This window comes from Cydia pomonella, chromosome 2 (genome assembly GCF_033807575.1).
Source record: "Cydia pomonella isolate Wapato2018A chromosome 2, ilCydPomo1, whole genome shotgun sequence".
NCBI classification, from domain to species: domain Eukaryota; kingdom Metazoa; phylum Arthropoda; class Insecta; order Lepidoptera; family Tortricidae; genus Cydia; species Cydia pomonella.
In genome coordinates, this window is record NC_084704.1 from 5,593,072 (window position 1) to 5,613,588 (window position 20,517).

General features: G+C 37.2%; 1 protein-coding gene and 1 long non-coding RNA gene across 2 annotated transcripts in view; both read left to right on the plus strand.

The window, feature by feature from the left end:
* Positions 1-20,517, plus strand: part of LOC133532047 (trithorax group protein osa) — a 113,906-nt gene that overhangs the window by 24,100 nt on the left and 69,289 nt on the right. Inside the window, exon 3 of the mRNA XM_061870538.1 lies at positions 16,986-17,147. Within this exon, the coding sequence (XP_061726522.1) occupies positions 16,986-17,147 (162 nt within the window). The remainder of the gene's footprint in view (positions 1-16,985; positions 17,148-20,517) is intronic.
* LOC133532061 (uncharacterized) lies at positions 7,688-10,906 on the plus strand. The gene is made up of 2 exons (XR_009801638.1): positions 7,688-8,939; positions 8,983-10,906. It is a non-coding gene; the product is annotated as an uncharacterized LOC133532061 (long non-coding RNA).

The window sequence follows — 20,517 nt, forward strand, 5'->3', positions numbered from 1 at the left end:
ATAATATCTTACAGTCCCTTACACTCGTAACATATTACGTATATGAAGCGTAATTTTTGTATGTATTAATATTTTCGTCAGCAGCGTATTATAATCATAATGAAAGAGGTACGAGTAATAACTTCCCTGCTACTTTAGTATGATATGTATATACAATTTATAAGCCAAACAAATTTTTTCGAAGAATTAATTACCAGCAAGCTGGAAACTGTTTTAATACCTTCATTTGGTCCTAAATGCGTGTATTCCGAATGTATGCAATCCCAGTGACTGTGCATTTTTTTCTCTTTTTTATTTAGTTTGTTGCTGGTACTTGTAGCTCGAAAACGGTACTTCCGACGGAAATTTTGCTACGATGAAAAGGTATATCTGAGGATCCTAAAGGATATTAATTTGAAGTCAAAGTTGTTAAAAAGGTCGCTATTTTGAATGTTAAAATCCGAAAACGCGTTTTCACCAGTGTCTGATCCATCAAACCTTACTGATGCCAATAAAATGATAGGTTCTTTCTACATCGAGTAGTTTGGCAATCCAAGGAAAACTATCTCCCAAGCAGTGTTGGCCGAACGTTAATTAGAATTGACCATTGACCATTACAAATTGAACCGAAAACTAGGACACGCCTTTAGGACACAATAAAGGTATGGCAACGACCTCCAGCTTGCTGGGAATTAATTCCTCAAAACGTTTGTTTTGGATCTAATTTGGTTGGCCGATTTAATACTATTAATAAATGCGCTAAATTTTGCTAATACAGACTAATACCCTAATTAAACTGATAGTCAGTGCGGAAAGAGAAGAGTCGTGGCAAAAATGGGAACTAACATTATAAACCTTAAACATGTCTAATAAAAAGTAAACAAACGTCTGTCGTTTATACGTCATTGAGTATTTTTAGTTACAAAAAGAGCAAGGTTTATGTATAAAATAATATCGAAACGGGATAAAATCGTACAAAGTTCAACAAGGGAAATTACATTTTTATATTATTTTGTTTCGTCAGCGGGAAAAAGCGGCTAAAAGGGGTTCACTATCGACTTTCAAAAAATACACAGAACGTGTTTCCGCTATAACGGGTATTAAAACTATGTATTTAATATTGAAATATTACCTATTCAATAGTCCCCCTAAGAAATCTCCGGCAGTCGAAATCGATTACAATATTCCAGTATATTCATAAAAAATGTGTTAATTTACAGGTCATTCATTATCTTTAAAGTAACTGACAAACAATTTTGATACTTTGCCATTTTATGCACAATAATCTAAATATATACAAGAAGAAACTGACTGACTGACTGACATATCAACGCACCGCCTAAACCGCTGGTTCTAGAAATCCAAATTTAGTTCGTAGGTTCTTTAGGGGGTGAAATGGGGGTCCAAAATTTGTATGGAGAAACAAGACTATTTTATTCAAAACTTTACAAGAGTATTCCTAACGATAAATGAGTAAACACGTGTTTCAGGTTTTTTGAGAATTCAACCCCTAAAAGGCGGAAAATGGTGACTAAGTCTAAAAATCAACATGGGTATTATTTCTATGGTTTATCGGGTCGCTGATTACGAAAATAACAACGATTTTAAGATCTAACGAGGTGGACGTGAAATACAAATCCCCTGTTGGGGTGCGATGGGGTTGAAATTACTAAATATCAATATGGGTGTCGTTTTTATGGTTTTTTGGGACGTTATTTACGAAAATGGCATTGAACGATTTTAAAATTAATTTTGTGGACATTAAAAATGTTGAAAGTATTTTTTGCCATAAAAGAAGAAACTGATTGACTGACATCAACGCACAGTCTAAACCGCTGGTTTTAGAGATTCCAAATTTGCCACGTAGGTTCTTTACAAGGCTAGGGGTGCACTAAGGATTTTTCAAAATTCACCGCGTTATCCTAATAGATACTACGACAGGACTGTTTCTCCCACGCTCAGTTCTATGTGGCGTGCTCCCGTGTAAGTTCACCTCAAAGTTTGGTTCTATTGCTACCACATTCAAATATGGCTAAAAATGTTGTTCATAAGGAAGTACTTTAACAAGTATACAGTTGTGGAATACTTCATGCATTTTTCAGAACATGATTCTAAATCTAATAATCGTGGACAAACATACATACCTACATGCGTTCATACAAACATACGGGTCAAACTGAGAACCTTTTTTGCTTTACTCGGGCGAAGCCGCGGGCTAAAGCTAGTACATATAATTTATTTTCAGGATTGGTAAAGTTTTTACACTCGATATATTTGGATAATGTAAGTCTGATACATATTGAGCCAATGTAGTACAAATTATATGTAAATATTATTGCAATGACATAAGGTACACCTAAATGGTGTTGCTGTTAGTTACGAAATATTAATTCATATGTATTTAGCAGTAGTTTTGGACAAAGTAAAATATCTTGAAGAACCGGAGAGGTCCGGGAGAATCCCAAAAATACCTTCTCTTGCACTGTTTTTACATCATACCTACTACAACTTAGTAGGTATGATGTAAAAACATATTGTTCGATTGCCCAATTTCTACCCAATTTACCTATCCGGTTTTGTGCCAAAATAACTATTAGACTGGGCAGATTAGATTGTAAATTGGACTCTTATGTTTTTGTACGAAAATGTCAGTTGAATTGGGCCGATTTTAGTAGTTTTATCAATGGAATTGTCACTTTAGTCCCTGGAACATAAAAACAAAAGTTGGGTTTAACCAAGGTAGAAGGTAAAATGGCAGTTACTTCTGTGAAAACTAGTGCCTGTGCTATTTCATAGGATTCGGATACCAAGCCGACACAAGGCTCCCTTTAATGAGCCGTGGCAAAAAGCCGAAATAACGGGATTCAAGTATCATGACCTTTAGTGTCTTACCTTAATATAATTTTCGTGACAGAGTGGTCAGCATAACAAAAACCATAAAATAGAAAATACTACGACTCTTCTCTTTCCGCACAGACTACAATATTACACTAAAACAAATATTAATAAGTAATATTCCCATTCGATAGAGTAGAGTTACGAGCGAAAATGAAAATGTGGAAAAAGTCCGATAGCAAGCGTCTGCGATTTATTATTTGATTCGGTTTATTTCTAATTCTCCGTTAGCGATAACTTGTTTGCCATTTTTCAGTCTGCCAATTCTATTTGAGGTAGAATATATTTTTAGACTTCCCCCGTCACTTACGTTTGATTACTTGAAAACTTATTTGGAAACTTGTAAAAAGGTTAAAGACGCTATCCGCAGTTAGTTCTAATTTTTACCACCTTATGCGCTGGGATCGCTTTACTCCTACTACTGCTTTTGGGAGTAACTTAAATAACCAACTTTTGCAAACAAAATCGTGTTACATATCGAATGAAAGGGCTCATTGTAAGGATCTCAGGTATAGTTTTTAAATAAACAATTTGGAAGTTACGAAGTTATTCAAGAAAACAGGCAAGAAATTACCATTCCCTTATCTCCGACACTACTGGGTTTAAAATTGTGAAAAAAATAGTTCTTTATCTAAATATAACAGGAAAACCTATTAGAAATCTGCAGTCAAGCGTGAGTCTGACTTAATTATTAATTTTTTATTTTAATTTTAATTGTATTTCATTTCTATAATTGTGTGTTATTTAATTTTCTAAAATATGGATTATCAATCGTCTGAAATAAATGAATTTTATTTTATTTATATTTTTATTATTTCTTCTCTTCTTCCTAGCTTTATCCCATTTACTTGGGGTCAGCTCTCCTTATATGGCGTTGTCAGGCATATTTGTCCTGGGTCGTCTGGGGTGTTAGTTGCGCTTCTTTGAGGTTCTTTTGGACAAGCCCTATCCATGTTGTTTGGGGTCTGCCGCGTCCCCTAGGCTTTTCACTCATCTCCAGTACCTTTCTTGTCATGTGGTCTGGTGGTCGCCTCATGACGTGGCCATACCATCGAAGACGATTTTCGGTAAGTTTTTCTTTGTATTTTTTATTATTTAAGAACAATAATTCTGTAAGGCTGTTCTAGGGACACAGCCGCAATGGTTTACGTGAAACGTGGTAAGGACAGCTATCGCGAAGGCCTGAAACGCCCTGAAGAGGAGTGGCTACACGCGAGACCGCCAAGCCACATATTTTGAGTATTTTGACGTAAGGTGTAGAGTTAGAAGCTTGGCTCTACAAGAGATCTGATAACTTTTAGACAGTGCGAGCCTTATGGTTTCGTCTTGGCAACATTTTACATGAAAATGTTTTTCATGGGATTTCACTTATTTTGCGAGTTGCCTATGACAATCATCCGTCCCCTAATTTAAAGGGTTGGGGGTGAATTACTATTAAAAATCCTGAAATACGTGTGGCTCGGCAGTTTCTTTATAACAAGAAGTAATAAAAAAAATTAAGTATAAAAAAGCGGCCAAGTGCTAGTCGGACTCGCGCATGAAGGGTTCCGTACCATTTAAGACGTATTAAAAAAAAATCTACTTACTAGATCTCGTTCAACATTTTACCACTTCGGACACACATTTTACCACTTTGGAAGTGTCTCTCGCGCAAACTATTCAGTTTAGAAAAAAATTACATTAGAAACCTCAATATCATTTTTGAAGACCTATCCGTAGATACCCCACGTGTGGGTTTGATGAAAAAATATTTTTTGAGTTTCAGTTCTAAATATGGGGAACCCCCAAAATTTATTGCTTTTTTTCTATTTTTGTGTAAAAATCCTAATGCGGTTCATAGAATACATCTACTTACCAAGTTTGAACAGTATAGCCCTTATAGTTTCGGAAAAAAGTGGCGGTGACATAATCGGACAGACAGACGGACATGACGAATCTATAAGGGTTCCGTTTTTTGCCATTTGGCTACGGAACCCTAAAAATCACGGGAATAAATTTTTCACCTTACACCCATGTGACGGCGGCAATTTGCGGTTCAAGTAAATTGAGTTGTACATACTTAAGCTAAGAGCTCTTGCTCGCGTTTTCCCGGCATTTTGCCACGGCTCATGGGAGCTGGGGTCCGCTTGGCAACTAATCCCGCGTAATAAATGGCGTAGGCACTAGTGTGTACGAAGGTAAACTAGGCCTTATTAGGATTAGTCCGTTTCCTTACAATGTTTTCCTTCCCCGAAAAGCGACTCAAATGATGACTTGTTCTTATTCATGACTACTTATTGATGAGTGTTAATGTTAGTTTCCTTTAAAAATCGTAATCAACATAAAAACCTACTGTTAACGTAAAAATAATAAATATAAGCATATTTCATATTTTATTACTTACCTCTTCATCATTATAACACGTTTCTTTTTTAATATTGAATATTGAAAAACCGTTCTTATTCAGTTGTCTGAATGGAACGGAATAGCTACCGAAACTCCTGTCAAAGCTGAGGCGTTTTTTCTTACTGCAAGAATGTTTAAAGTTTCCAAAGGCAACATTCGATGTTGTTTTCATACAATTTAAATATACAATACACAAATAATCGTAAATAACGATACTTAGGTAATAATAATATAATATTTTATATTTACAATTGTTTCTGTCTTATAGAACATGCATAAAAAAAGCACTTGTTGGTTTTCTTCAAAATTAACTGTATTAACTAGCGGAATAAAATAGCGAGTGTTTTTTTTGGAGTGATCAGTCGGTTCGAGTCCCGGGCGATACACGCGAATTAAAAAAAATAGCTTTGAGCGCATTTTTATTTCTTAAATAAAATAATGTTTCATTTTAGTAAAATGAGCTGACTTAAGGTTTAAAGGCACTTTCCCTCCCGGGCCCATTCATTGTTTCCACACTGTATAGTAGACAAGCAGGCAACGAAGATAATTAGTTGCGTGTATTGCACTAATGCCCACGTAAGGCAGTATCGGATCTGATGCGATTTGCATGTATTTGTCCTCTGAAGTGTCCGTGTCCAACATGGGATTATTGGGATGTATCGATTACATTAGCATTAAGTCAAATTACATATTTTATAAAACTCCTATACTGTCACATACGCGTTTAAACATTGCTTATTTTCTTTAAAACGTATTGAGATTTACAAATATTACGAAGCGCACCGTACACAATATTAGTTCTAATAGTATCGACTTGTTTTTTAATTTGCCTACAAAATATATGAAATCCTTGTTAGCTAAAAGTCATACCGAGTGCAAACTATATTTTTATATATTAATATAAATTGTTTTGTTACAGTAATTTTTTTATCTGAGAATATGTTATTTATTGCGTAATAATAAAATCGAAATCGATTTTATTATGGCATTCAAATTTAGAATATATCTGAGAAAAAAAGCAAAAGAAAAAAAAAGGTTGAATTAAAAAAATACAGATGCGTGAAAAATTCAATTCAATTATTTATTTCGAATGTAGGGAGATAGTCTGAATATTTCCTGATTCGCCGGATTCTTGTTTCGCCGGATTCTTCTTTTGTCGGATTCTTGATTCGCCACATTTTTATGATTAAGAAATACTATAGAAATATCGCGGCTTTCCCTATCTATTAAATAAAAGGCAGACACTTCGTTACATTAATAAAAATATTTATTTGTTATTCATTTAATTAGGTAACTAAATTAATATAATTGGCATAACCTGTTTAAACATTCTATGACTGTTATTCTTCCTTCGACGTAGTCATTAGCTATGCCCCTTTCTTGTCGATATTTTGCCATATTAATTCGACGCAACTGTGTAACATCGGGGCAATGTAGCTGCATTTTTCTTATAACAACATCTTGCTGCTGTGCTCTTTATTTTTAGAAACGCAATACATTCCATAAACACTTCGGTAATTGTTAGTGAATTGTGTCTTAAATAAAACTTTGTATGAACTAAAATGGCTTAATTGGTCACATTTTTTTATTAGTTTTAGTAAAACAAAGCACCAAAATAAAAACTTATCTAAATTTTTCAAGGGCATGTCCGATTGAAACTTAAAACTGGAGCAGTCTACGGGGAAAATAATTACCCGTGGTCCCCCGTAGTACAAAAGCCGTGGTACCTCGATTAAAACCTGCATGTTTCCTTTGCCTGGGTGATTTTATTGTATATTAATATTTCCGACGAAACAAGAATCCGACTAACCAAGAATCCGGCGAAACAAGAATCCGACGATACAGGAATCCGGCGAATCGGGAAGTATTCGATAGTCTTAGTAAAGTACAAGAAATCTTCATATTATATTAGGTTTCAGTTTATCTTTTAATTAATGTGTATTAAGTATACAATTAATTATATAAGTATTATCGTGTAAAATGAGCGATTATTCGATAGTCTTAGTAAAGTACAAGAAATCTTCATATTATATTAGGTTTCAGTTTATCTTTTAATTAATGTGTATTAAGTATACAATTAATTATATAAGTATTATGGTGTAAAATGAGCGATCGAAAAGATACTTCGGAGATGCCACGTTTTATCAGCAAGAGAGCAACGATGCCGTAATGCCTTTTTTTTTTCTAGGTGGGAAAATGCATTCCGCATACCACCCGGGTGCGGGGGGTGTCCCGAGTGGTTATGCCCAATATATATATATGCACTTAAGCAATAGTAGTTCTGATAAGTTTATTTGTGTTAAAAAAAATAAGGCGCTCATTAAAAAACAAAAAAAAAAATACATATAATTTTCGCTCGGTGCGACAAAGGGTTATCACAGGCTGACAGTTCAAAAATAAATATCGAACGTAAACGAACGAAACAAGTGCCGTATGTGGAAAATATCCCTTAGAGGGTTAACTGATTAAACTGTAAATATTTTGACTAAAGTGTAGAGTTTGTGAAGTTAGGGCTTGTAGAGTTAGAAGCTTGGCTCTACAAGAGATCTGATAACTTTTTGACAGTGCGATCCTTATGGTTTCGTCTTGGCAACATTTTACATGGAAATGATTCTGATGGGATACATATTATAATGTGCACTTTATCTACTCATCCAAAAAATAAACAACCCCATCGAGTTGGGCTCACTAAAAATGTTTCGAGAACGAAGTCATAAACACGCATAGGACAAGAGGTACAGTCAGAAACAGTAAGTGTATACAATATGGGAACTTTTAATATTAGAGTGACGAAGATGAAGATACACGAATTCTGATTTGCGTGGTAGGCCTCAAGCTTCCAAAATAGAATAATAAGTAACAGTATTGTATTTCATACATAAGGGACACGCTCCACCCCGCCCCGAATAAAATTACCTCACCCTGCGGCAACGTGATGACGGAAAATTTGAAATGCCGGTATACTGTGCCAAGTTTAGGCTCTTGTCAGTTTCTTGTAAATGTGCGCCCAAATATTTTTAATTGCCTCACGGAACTTACACACACATTGATGCATTGGCATGTCGTGCACACATCGCACATAACATAGATACTTAAAGTCAGTGTAAGTTAAGAAGTAAATTTTGACAGTCATGAATTGACCCTTATTTTTACGAAGCTAAGACCTATCATTTAAACCTTAGTGTCACATATATCTAAGGGTCAATTCAAGTTTCAAGTACTATGGCGTGTCCACCGTGTGCCCCCAGACACCACTCAGTCTGTGCTCGCATAAAACTTTGCTAACCCCACAGCACACGCTCGTGAATTCTGGTCAGTGTTCCGTTCCCCGTGCGTCAAGGTTGCAAGTTTCCGGAAACACGGATCTGGTCTTTGTTTATATTGGCCAATCACTTCCACCTCCATTCATTGCACATGTTGAATAAGTTGTAAACTATCATAATATAAATAATGTGTCATAAATTCTATCTTATTCGGTATTTATCTAAGGGCCACTCGTTGCCTGTATTAAAGATTTTCATTCATAAATGGCAATTTAAACCAGTTAGCATAGTAGCAGTTAGAAAAGTGGTTATTAGTTACAGATATAATGCGTCTATCACTAATGAAGTCTAATGGAACTTATGGAACTTACGTCTTGATTACCTCTAATTTGTTATTATGTTATGTTACATACATAGGTATACATAGGTGTAGGTCTATACAAAAATTATGTTAGTATAGGGTCGCGAGTGTTTAATTTCGACTTAATTACGTTATTGTCAAGGTAGAGAATTATATGGATAATTTGTCACTAGTCGAGTTCATTAATATTTATTTATACATTTTTCCACCTTATTGCAATGGAGAAAGATGAAGAAATGTACACATACGGCCCTATTCGCACTTCGACGAAAGAAATACGGAAAAGATAAGATAACGATAATTTCTGGTTTAAGTAGATAAGTTCTCTATTAGATATCGTTTTTTATGTCGTATAATTGACAGATGCAGCACGATTCGGGCAACCAATGTCACTTTAACGTTAGAAATATCTTATTGAGATCACAACAGAATCGAAATAAACGTCAATTTTGACATATCGTTTAGTTATCGATCTTTTCAATCTCTTTCCAAGATCTTAAGCATCGCTTAATCATTCTTCGAATCGGGCCCATATTCATGAACTCGACACCGTGTTACATATATTAATGACCTCGACTTTTCCTTGAAAGATATTATTTTATTTTATTATTTTTTAATTGATAAGTGAATGAGTGTTGAGTACCTAACAGATTGTCAAAATGTTTGTTATATTAAGCGAAATTTAAAAAGCGAAAATTGGGTTTACTTTAACTGATCTGCTGAAATAAACAACCGTAACGTGGCCAAAGAAACTATGTAACAAAAAAATACAACTTTATCATGTACTTAGGCAGGTCATAAGTTCTGTTATTAAGGTTTGCTGAGGTGTTTCGCATAGTCATCGATACAAAGGAAAATACAGCCGGCAGTAAAAGTGTAGAAAAAAAAAACCACTTATACAGGCACTTATTTCAAATCGAAATTTATTCGTGTTGGATATCTTCACTCTTTGTTTCTTGCTTTGTGGCAGTAGCAATAGAGATAGATGAATCGGAGGGAGTCACTTTCTCCTTGTAAAGGAACTAGGGCGCGAGTATATTGTAGTAAGGCTGCCGCGTGTCTCCGTACATAGGTTAGGTGGTATCTTGCGGGTATTGCGGGTTGTGAGATACGACCCGCATCCGGGTGCAATGAATGCGACGGTTTCAAGGGCGCGCCTCAGGTGATGACGTACGGCACCCCACCGCCACCCACCGCGGCTCCCGCGGGTGTTCCGGCACCCACCTAATAATGCACGTCTGCGCCCTGTCTGCCGCGTCCGCACCCGCTGCAACCTTGAGTGCTCTTGGGGACGCCCGCAAAGAAACACGAAGAAAAAAAGACAAAAGTCCGCAACCATCTACGCAAATCTTGGTCACCCTAGTCTCATACTTCGCGCAACCGCGACGCCTTCTGTACTGTCATTAAATCCTTTAGGCTTGAATCGTCACACGTGTATTTCAAAAACATTAACAAACGCTCATAATAAGAAAGAGTATCTAAACAAGAACGTCGATATTGATTGTAGCAGCTGACGATGACGGCGGACAACAACAGTGCCGCTCGTCAGCGTCACTGCAATTAGACATTGCGTAGTGAATATCACGTTGATAGCTCTCTAATTATCATAATAATAGTGGAGGCGTACGATGGGGGTGGCGTCCCCGTCAGCTGAGCGAAAACGAAAGTAAACAGAACTCGGTCAAAGGGTTTGTACTCTACCCGCAATATTTATGTGGGTACGGGGGGGGGTGTACCCACACCCGATCCGGTCGCCTTCCTTTGATGGATTGGTTGGCGACTGGCGCGGATTATTCCACTGAAATTCGCTTCAACCCCACAGCCAGGCAATAGCCGCGATTTCCTGTTTTGCTCTTCCAGACAAACTTTACCCCCGAAATTATAATTCTGCGAAAGTGGTCGTTCATATTTTGTTTTGCTTGCGACCCGTCTTTAACAGATTTTTTTATGAATTTGTTGACAGGAATCGTTGTTTAACAATGTATTTCTTAGAGAAAAAGATGTACCTATCCATTATGACATATCCATTGACGACCGGTCTGGCCTAGTGGGTTCAAATCCTGGTAAGAGCATATATTTGTGTGATGAACACGGATATTTGTTTCTGAGTCATGGGTGTTTTCTATGTATTTAAGTATTTATAATTATATATTATATATATCGTTTTCTAGGTACCTACAACACAAGCCTTATTGAGCTTACTGTGGGACTTAGTCAATTTGTGTAAAAATGTCCCTATAATATTTATTTATTTATTTATTTATTTATTATGCAATACAAACAAAAAATATATTTATTTATGAGTATCCCGTATTGGAATTGGAACTGACCCCTTTGATTCCGTTGATTCGATACCAATTGACAATGTAGCCGCGGTGCTAATTGGAATGATAGCCTCCGTCCTATCGTATTGAATAGGTTTCGGCTTTGCTGGGGAATGGGTCGCTGCATAGCCAATTACGCAGAAGTGGAAAACCCAAAGCGTACCGACGCCCTAAGCCGATTAAAACCTTGCCCTTTTGAACTTCGTTTTAATGTCTTGATAGGACAGGACTTTATAATAACTTAAAGACGCTTCCAAGTTTGGGGAGGAATAGTTGATGCCGATATCTACATAAATTGTACTAATGGTACATTGACCTTTGTCCCTTTGCTTAGAAATGGAAGATTCATAAGGTTAATAAATAGCATAAACTTTCTTTTGATTTGGAAACCTAGTGACAAAAGCTTTCTTTATACAATCGTTTGTCTTTGCATATGTAGAGAAATTTATCAATTGATGTTTTTCGGTCGAATCAGTGTGGATTATAAAACTCAGTTATTATCTTTAAGTATCTAACGTTTTAGGTAAAATCACGTTAATTGACTGAGTAAGACCCACCTCAGCTGTCTATGGCTACAATAATCGCATGCAAATAGAGGAAGAGAAGTGAATGACTCCCTGACCCGGTGTCGCAAATATCAGCACACGCTTATCTGGCAACCTTGAAACGTGACCGCGGAGACCGCGGGCCCGGAGTGAAAGCATTCGGAGATTGACGGAATGACTGCTGCAGTGAACCGTGTCGAGCACGCCTCGCTTAACCGCAGGGGTACTGCTGATAACATCGTAAATACTACTTTACTTGCCTTCGGTTTTCCTCTGAATAGCATAGAATGTCTAAAATGAAACGGTTTCTGCTTCTAATTCGTTACACATGTATTCTTATGGGTACCGTGTTTAGGTAAACGACAATACATTTCCAAACCAAAAATTGACGGTATAACATTGACTGCTAGATGTTAGCTCATTTATGTTATGCCTGCTTAGATTCAATTATTTTGTTCCCCGTTGTGCTCTTGGTAAGAGAATTGCATAATGACATAGAGAAATAAGAAGTAATAGAGTGCTCACTCCATACATCAGTTTTGGTACCAAAATGATTATTATATTCGCAGTCGACATCTAGCATCAAATAGCGGAACCCTCAGTACTGCTACTCGACAATAGATATCGCGGCAAAAAAAAGGCTAATGCTCAACGATTTTCAGCTAATATTATAACCAGAGTAAGTGTAGGAGTTGAAAATAGAGTTCCGGTTACTCTGGTTATAATATTAGCGGAAAATCGTATATAATAAGCATTTTGGTACCAAAACTGATGTATGGAGTGAGCACTCTATTACTTCTTATTTCTCTATGATAATGATGAAAGAATTTATTCATCACACATTAATGACGTGGAGATTTCTTTTGCGCTCATCTTATTACGTCCATTTCTCAGTGAGCTCAGTGTAATTGCAAAGAGTATGGAGCTTAATGCCTTTAATATGCGTACCTCTTAGATACATGATCAAGGCCAATAGTAAGTACCTATAGTCTCGGAAAAGTAGAAGAGTCGTTTGTATATGTTCCTCATATCATGGAGTTCCCTGGAATTGGAAAAGAAGTGTAATAATTTATTGTGCATAACAAATGCATTGGTCTCAAGGCCGTTGGAGGGCGAAGTAGGGAGAAAACACTATTTTATGGGGTGTTTCATCAGAAAGCTATTACTTTCATCACGTCACTCCAGCCATTCATGCACGGCCGACTGAAATGAAATGTTTTCTGCGCCGGCCTCATCCAATATTTAGCGAGGCTCGACGCTAATTGCGGCTGTGCAGACATTGTATAGTAGGTACTGGTAGGTGCGTAGTGCACTCGTTCGCAAGTAAACGGGTGTGCATAATGGATGCACGGTCAAGGCCGCGGCCGACGACCCCTGCACGTGCGCGATTGTTTCATACCTTAGTGTTGTCGGATGGTAGTTTCAAATCTTTGGTTGATTGTGAGGCGAATTGAAATTTGATTACTTAGATTGTAAGTATTTGCCGCAGGCGCCTTATTGAGATGATCTGTCTAATATGGTCGATCCAACATACCTCAGTTTTGCTTTTAAACGAAATCTTGAAAATTGCTATCAAATCTTGATTGCCTTTGTCTTCTGAATTGCTTAAAAGCGATTCCACCCGTGAGCGACACTGGTAATGCACTGAATTATTTTCTTTTATCGGTCGCATAGAAAAATGAATGTTTTAGAAAATCTTCCTCCATATTAGTTCGAGTTATACACAACTCGCAAGAACTATTGTGCGATATCCTATTACGCGTGCGCATAGAATTGCACGTGCGCGTTGTAATATACAGAACATTATAAGAGACGGCACACCGCTTGCGTGACGTGTAGGTACATGCACAGCTCCAACATTTTAGCGCACGCTAACGTGCACGTCTACACAGATAAAAAAAGATATCTTAATTCAAAACGCAAAACTCTCTTGCGCACGGTTGCTTAAATAAAATAATAAATTGCTTAGTCCAATAAATATGTCTTGAGTTAAAAACAACATAATTTTTAAAAGGAGAATAAAAATTATTTAGTTTTATCTTTACACATTTTTAAAGCGAATGGTAGTGATTTGAGTTAAGATATTCATTATTCGCAGCAAGAAAAAAAAAGGCTTAGAAAGAGATATAGCACGCTCTTAAAAAACGGTTTTATCTTGAGTAACTCTACCTCAAACCAAAAATATTACCAAATTCCAAAGAAGAACCACCAAATTTTTCCTTTGAGACTTTTAAGTTTTTATACAAGAACCATTAATTCTTGGTTTGATGTTTTCAACCTACAGTCAAGAGCCAAAGCTATTTCAAAGAAGAAGCACCAAAATTTTCCTTTGAGACTTTAAGTTTTTAGACAAGAGCGATAAATTCTTGGTTTGATGTTTTCAACCTACAGTCAAGAGCCAAAGCTATTTCAAAGAAGAAGCACTAAAATGTTGCTTTGAGACTTAAGTTTTTACGCAAGAGCGATTAATTCTTGGTTTGATGTTGTCAATATACAGTCAAGAGCCAAAGCTATTTAAAAGAAAAAGCACCAAAACTTTGATTTGAGACTTTTACATAAAATAGTATCAATAAATTTGATGAAGGGGACAAGAGCGCTGGTGGCCTAGCGGTAAGAGCGTATGACTTGCAATCCGGAGGTCGCGGGTTCAAACCCCGGCTCGTACATTATGAGTTTTTCGGAACTTCTGTACGAACATTTGATATTCACCAGTCGCTTTTCGGTGAAGAAGAAAAACATCGTGAGGTAACCGGGCTAATCCCAATAAGGCCTCTAGTTTAACTAGTGCCTACGCCAATTCTCTCGGGATTAGTTTCCAAGCGGACCCCAGGCTCCCATGAGCCGTGGCAAAATGCCGGGACAACGCGAGGAAGAAGATAAAGAGGATTATTGAAAACTACAAAGATTTCAACCATGTGACCACAACCAAATGACGAAAACATGGTTTTCGAAAATGCATTCTTTATTCAAGACATACTAAACTTGGCGCTAAGAGATTTCAGCTCTAGATATAAATAATATCGTATTTCACATTGAGTAACGCACTCTTGAACCAATACTTTTTCTTGTTTTTATGGACAAATATAATTCTCAATTCAATTATGAGTATCTAACCCCAAGAAACAAAGTTTCTTGGCACAAGTTCTTTAAGTATTGCACTAACACAGTTAGGTTCAATTTAAAAAAATACAATACTTAAAACAAAACGTAAACGCTCTTGGTGAGAATAATGAGCTTTTTAAAAAAAACTTTTTATAGCTCGGATAGAGAATTTAATTTTTTAGCTTAAATAATAAACTTTGAAATATTTTATATCTTGACGCAAGAATTTTATTGTTTCCTTATAAGTATAGGAAACACAAAATGTCTTGACACAAGAGTATTTACTTGGCTGGAGAACTATTTTTTTTCTGTGTACGCACAGCCGGTGTACTTTGGCCTTAAGATTGAAAGTTGTTGCATAATTAAAATAAGAAAAAAAACAGCTAAACAACAAAAAGTAACAATGTTAACTCACGTTATCATATACTTACAGCTTATTATAGTTGCAAATCTCTTCGACAGAATGCGGTAGCGTGCCAACAAAATATAGGTTTGTGTCGGTCTCGGAGTCGGTTGATTCGATCGCTATGGGATTGTTTAAGTGAGTCATGGCCAAGGACGGCTTAGATGATTAATCGTACGGTCTCATACCGATTAAGGTCACAGCTCATTAGAGCCACCCCGCACCCGACCCTCACCGCCTCGCCTCGAGCGGTTAGTATTCTTCGTATGGATTTCTATGGGCATGCGCTCACTACATCAACGTATCCGGTGGTGGTACGAAGTTGGTGTAGTGAGCGCATGCCCCTAGAAATCCATACGAAGAATACTAACCGCTCGAGGCGAGGCGGTGAGGGTCGGGTGCGGGGTGGCTCTAATGAGCTGTGACCTTTAGATTGTTGCTCGACATCTGTATGAAACATGTTTACCGCGGTGCTATTTTCCGCAACTTCATGCCATGTGTTTAGATATCTTAATCGTTCTATTAAGGTCTTACATATTACTTATGATCTAGTAAATGTAATTTAATTTACATTTCAATTTTCGCCGTTATAAACGATGCTCCGATACAAATACAACGCTGCGCGACGCAATGCGGCGTAAGCGTCATCGACAATAAGGTCCCTTTTCATAGATAATGCCACATATGATAGGTGTTCAATAAATTGATTCTGTCAATTTATACTTTACTGTAGCTGGGTTTTAAGGTAGATGTATAGAAATGATAAAAAAATGTAATTCTATTCTGACCACAATTACATTAGGGTAATTCCGGGGTAGATAGCCATAAGGGCGAGATGGACCATCGAAATATTTCATGGTTCTGATGTTTAGATTTCGCTAGTTCTTGTTTAGTACGCTTCACGTAATGCTTGGCAGCAAGAATGTGATCAACATTTTGGGTAAAGTGTCTTATTCTAATGGTGTTATTTGCTTTTGGTGCAAAGTATACGGTTGTAGTTTGGTTCTAACCTAAATAAGAATGAAGCTCGAGTCTCAACTTGTTTTGATTTTAGGCGTGGTCTTCTCTCCCAGGCTAAAAGGAGAGATGACCAGATCAAGTTATGGGTATTATGGCCATATGGCCGTGAAGGTACACAATTATGAAGATGTTTCTAGCACGGATTAGGTGTTCCGAAGGTTCCGATATGATAACTAATAAAAAAGGAAAAATGAGTTAATTGATAAAGATACCTATTGTGTGGGAAAAAATATCAAGAGCCTCTTCTACTCCATGATTACTTTGAGTGCGCTGTTTGCTGGTATTAGGTGCCCTAAACGGGGTCTTGAGAAGAAAAGGGACTAGAGAAATAAAAATGAAAAATGCTGTTCTTAATAGAAATAATTTTTGGTTTGTTTCATTTTCGAAAGTCGATCGATCTAAGTTTATTAAACTTATTTTTTTATCGCGTTAAAAAAAACTATGGCCAACTACCCCGAATCACTACCCAACTTACCCTGTACATTTGGTGCAGTGGAAGTAATAAGTATGACCCCCGCTGTTTAAATAAAATATTGATGAACATCGTTGCTGTTTCTACTACATGTGTCGTTCTTTTTTTAACTCTTAAATAAAGTTATAAATATCCAATAGTCCGGCCTTTATGCTACTGGACACATCAGGCACGTTCATCGATTTAAATAATTATGATACCAAGTATTGCATTGTTAAATTAGCAAATGTTTTCAGGGCTACGAGAGAGGCGGTTCACCACAGCCTCCTTCGCAGCCGCCGGGCGCGCCGAGCCCCGGAGCGCCACCGAGCGCGCCCGGCGGGCTGTCCCCGACGCAAGACTCGCAGCACCCGCCGCACCACCCGCCCCACGGGGCGCAGCCACCTCCTCAGCACCAGGTAAATGCCAGCACCACATAGAGGCTCGCTCGCTGCTACGAGCCGCAGCTAGAGCGCCGTCAAGCGTGTGAAGACTGTCACCGACGCAAGATATGGAGCGCCCGACCCAAATCCATCACGCGCCGCCGCTTCATTAGCACCACGTATCTGTTGACGTCTGCAATAAACCTTCGGGTAACGTCATTGTAGTTCATTAAAAGTAAAAGTTCAGTTCAGTAAAAGTTCTCTATGTGGGATGATAGCTACCAGCTCTCTTTTCAACGCTGATCAGTTTGGTTATTGACATTATTGTGCGTGCTGCAAGTGGTGCAACCCACGAATCGTGTTAGACTCCGACGAGCAAATTTGCCTCAAGCAAGCAACTGGCGAACCTTTCCACCTCGACCCTCACCGCGCAAAGCATCGTTACGTAATTTAAACGTGCATTGTTACTCCAGTAATTCAAGCATGACCTTTGTTACTATCGAAGCCTGCTAGTAAATATTAGAATTACACATTTCAACTTGGTCCGGTGGTCCAAGTTAGTCTGCTGGTAATGTATTAAGATCAAGTACTGCGGTTCTTACTTACATGCACTTGCCCTGTGTAGGTACATATAAAAGCCTTGTCCGTAAATGAATAACTAAAATACTTGAAAGTAAATATATCGTTTTATAATACGAATACCACTATGACTATGTCTCAATGATTCCGTAAGGGTAACCTTATTAATGTCGCTCCCTTCTAAGCTCAATGCACACACACACACACACACACGGCGGGAGCGGGTGTGAGCGTGCGTGCGCGGGACTGAGCGTGCCCGCTGACGTGCCCGTTTGTGCATTGAGCTTTATCTTGACTCCGCAATCATTATAAAATGTTTCATATGAGATTAATATATACCTAATAAATAGCACGGCCGACTCTGTATGGGCAATTTTTATAACGTGTGGCAATGTCAATACATACCCAGAAAATTGCAATCAGTTGATTGCATAGCCTGCTGGATGACGCACGTATAAAACTAGAGCTGTGCAATAGATAACAAATCACTGTTATCGATGTACCTTTATCATACACGACCCGACCAGTGTGTTGAAAACGGCGAAAACGTTCCGCCCCTGATTACGGTTCGCACTAAAGAAACGCATAACGATCACGTTGTTTTGAGAACTATCGGAACCGGTGTTTTGTCGGACCGTAATGTAAGCCACATGTGGCGATGAGCGAGCTGGTGGGCGGACGACGTATTAAGTGTTGAATTTTTGACTGCTTCGCATATTAGGTGATGAATTTAGTATTTTTTAAGCAATCGTATACCTCTAACTTTTACCCGTTTCTAAGCCATAACTGGCCAACTTGCTAAATCAAATTGACCAATATTAGCGGTTCCTTGTAATAGATTTATGATACATTGGGTGTTTATGGTTATTAAGTAAGTTTTTTTTTAAAGTTTAGAATTGTTCCATAATAACGTCCACGTAACGCAACGTACGTCACTTTATCAGATGACAGATGCACATACGGATCGTGATTCGGTCAAATAAAAAACAAATTATATCCAAATTTAAACTAATGCGGTATGACCGGTGCGGTATACCTTTGGATATGGTATTTTACGCACACTAGCGTCCCCTCCACACCCCCTAATGCAACCTCCACCTTTTAGCATGAAATATATCCCGGTTGACAGTTTTTTTATTCTTTGGGAAAAGTATGCATTTGTTGGAATAAAATGTCAATGAAAGAAATATTCAACTCTTAATTAAAAAGGTTTTCTTTTTTATATCATCGTATATCATTGTCAATATATGTGGAAGCTTGTAATTTGCATCTAGTAAATAAGTCTATTAACCTATGTATTTTAAGCAGTAAGCATCCCGAATAAAAAACAAATGTTACAGCTAGATGAAATTGAATATAACATAGTACTGAAAGAAAGCGTATAGGGAGAACCAGCTTGTTTAACGGCTAAATTTGTCGAAGTTCATCTAGCTATAGTATAAAAATGGTGCATCATATCAAAAAAATTATAACTAGGGTTTGCAAGATCAATTTTTCGGGTCCGGATATTTCGGATATTAAAATTTGACGGATCTGGATATTCGTATAATTCGAATAATACGGATCCGTATTACCGGTTTGATAAAATCACACAAAAAAACTTACTTTCTGCACCTTTGAAACATAGTCGTTAAATTGAGGTAAGTAAATTGCTTAAAATAAATATCTAGCTCATTCTTTCAGAATGTAGTATAAAAGTAATAGAAATCCTGTAAGTTACTGCAAAGAATGACAAAAGTTGAGCAATATCATGTCAATATTACTCAGTCAGTAGCGCATGTTATTTTCCCAAACAGAAGAAGGGGAACCTACACGATTAATACACAAACAATACCAGCGATAACAACACTCATAACAGGTCCAAAATATATATTTTTTATTCTCCTTCCACAAGGCGTTTTCTACTCGATTAGATCTCATATTACTATATAAAATTGTAGCGTAATATAAATTTCACGATAATTCAGTTTTCATTTGAAAATCATTTTGGTAGTCAATAAAATAAATCCACGACATATATGTATATGTATTTTCGTTGATGATCACGTAGTATTAGACTTTATTTTTCGTGCAAAGTTGATGGACTAGGTCGGCACTGTAGCCTTAAAAGTCAACTATAAGCCATTTTTACTTCATTTTCATGCATTTTTTAGCATTTTGATATCTAAAAATACTAAATATGTCATGCACAAAGGGGGAGACGAATACGAATTCCTAAATGAGTTTTGCTTACGCTCGACCGGTCATATCTGCTGATTTTAGAATTTGAAATTTTTGACTTCTATATTAATATACTCTTGCAAATCATCGCGAGATCGCGACCTCTAAATGAGGTAATAGGAAGCTAGCTTTTGGTATATTTAATTTTTGTAAACAATGGAACGAGACAAGACTTGTGAAGCGAGAATAAAATACCATTTTTTTTTCATACATTCCTGGACCGCCCTAACTCACTAGCACTGTAAGGACATTCTAGGTCCTAGACCCAAAAGCGATTGCGTGAAATTTCCTTTATAAATTTCATTTGAAAATTGTTTCTGCTATAGGTCTATGACCATATTTCACGGATCTGTGGGATCCGGATCTTATATTTGGCGGAAATCCGGATCTCAAACCCTGAATATAAGCTTATTTGTTAAAATATTATTAAGGATTATTTCTCACATTGACATTTTTTTCCTAACTCTAATACTTTTCTCGACAATGAAAATAAACCGTCAAACGGGTCATATTTCATTCTAAAAAGGGGGGGGGGGGGTGCGTCACGAGGAGGGGAGGGGACGCTAATGTGCGTAAAGCACCAACCCAAAGGTATACTAAATTCGTT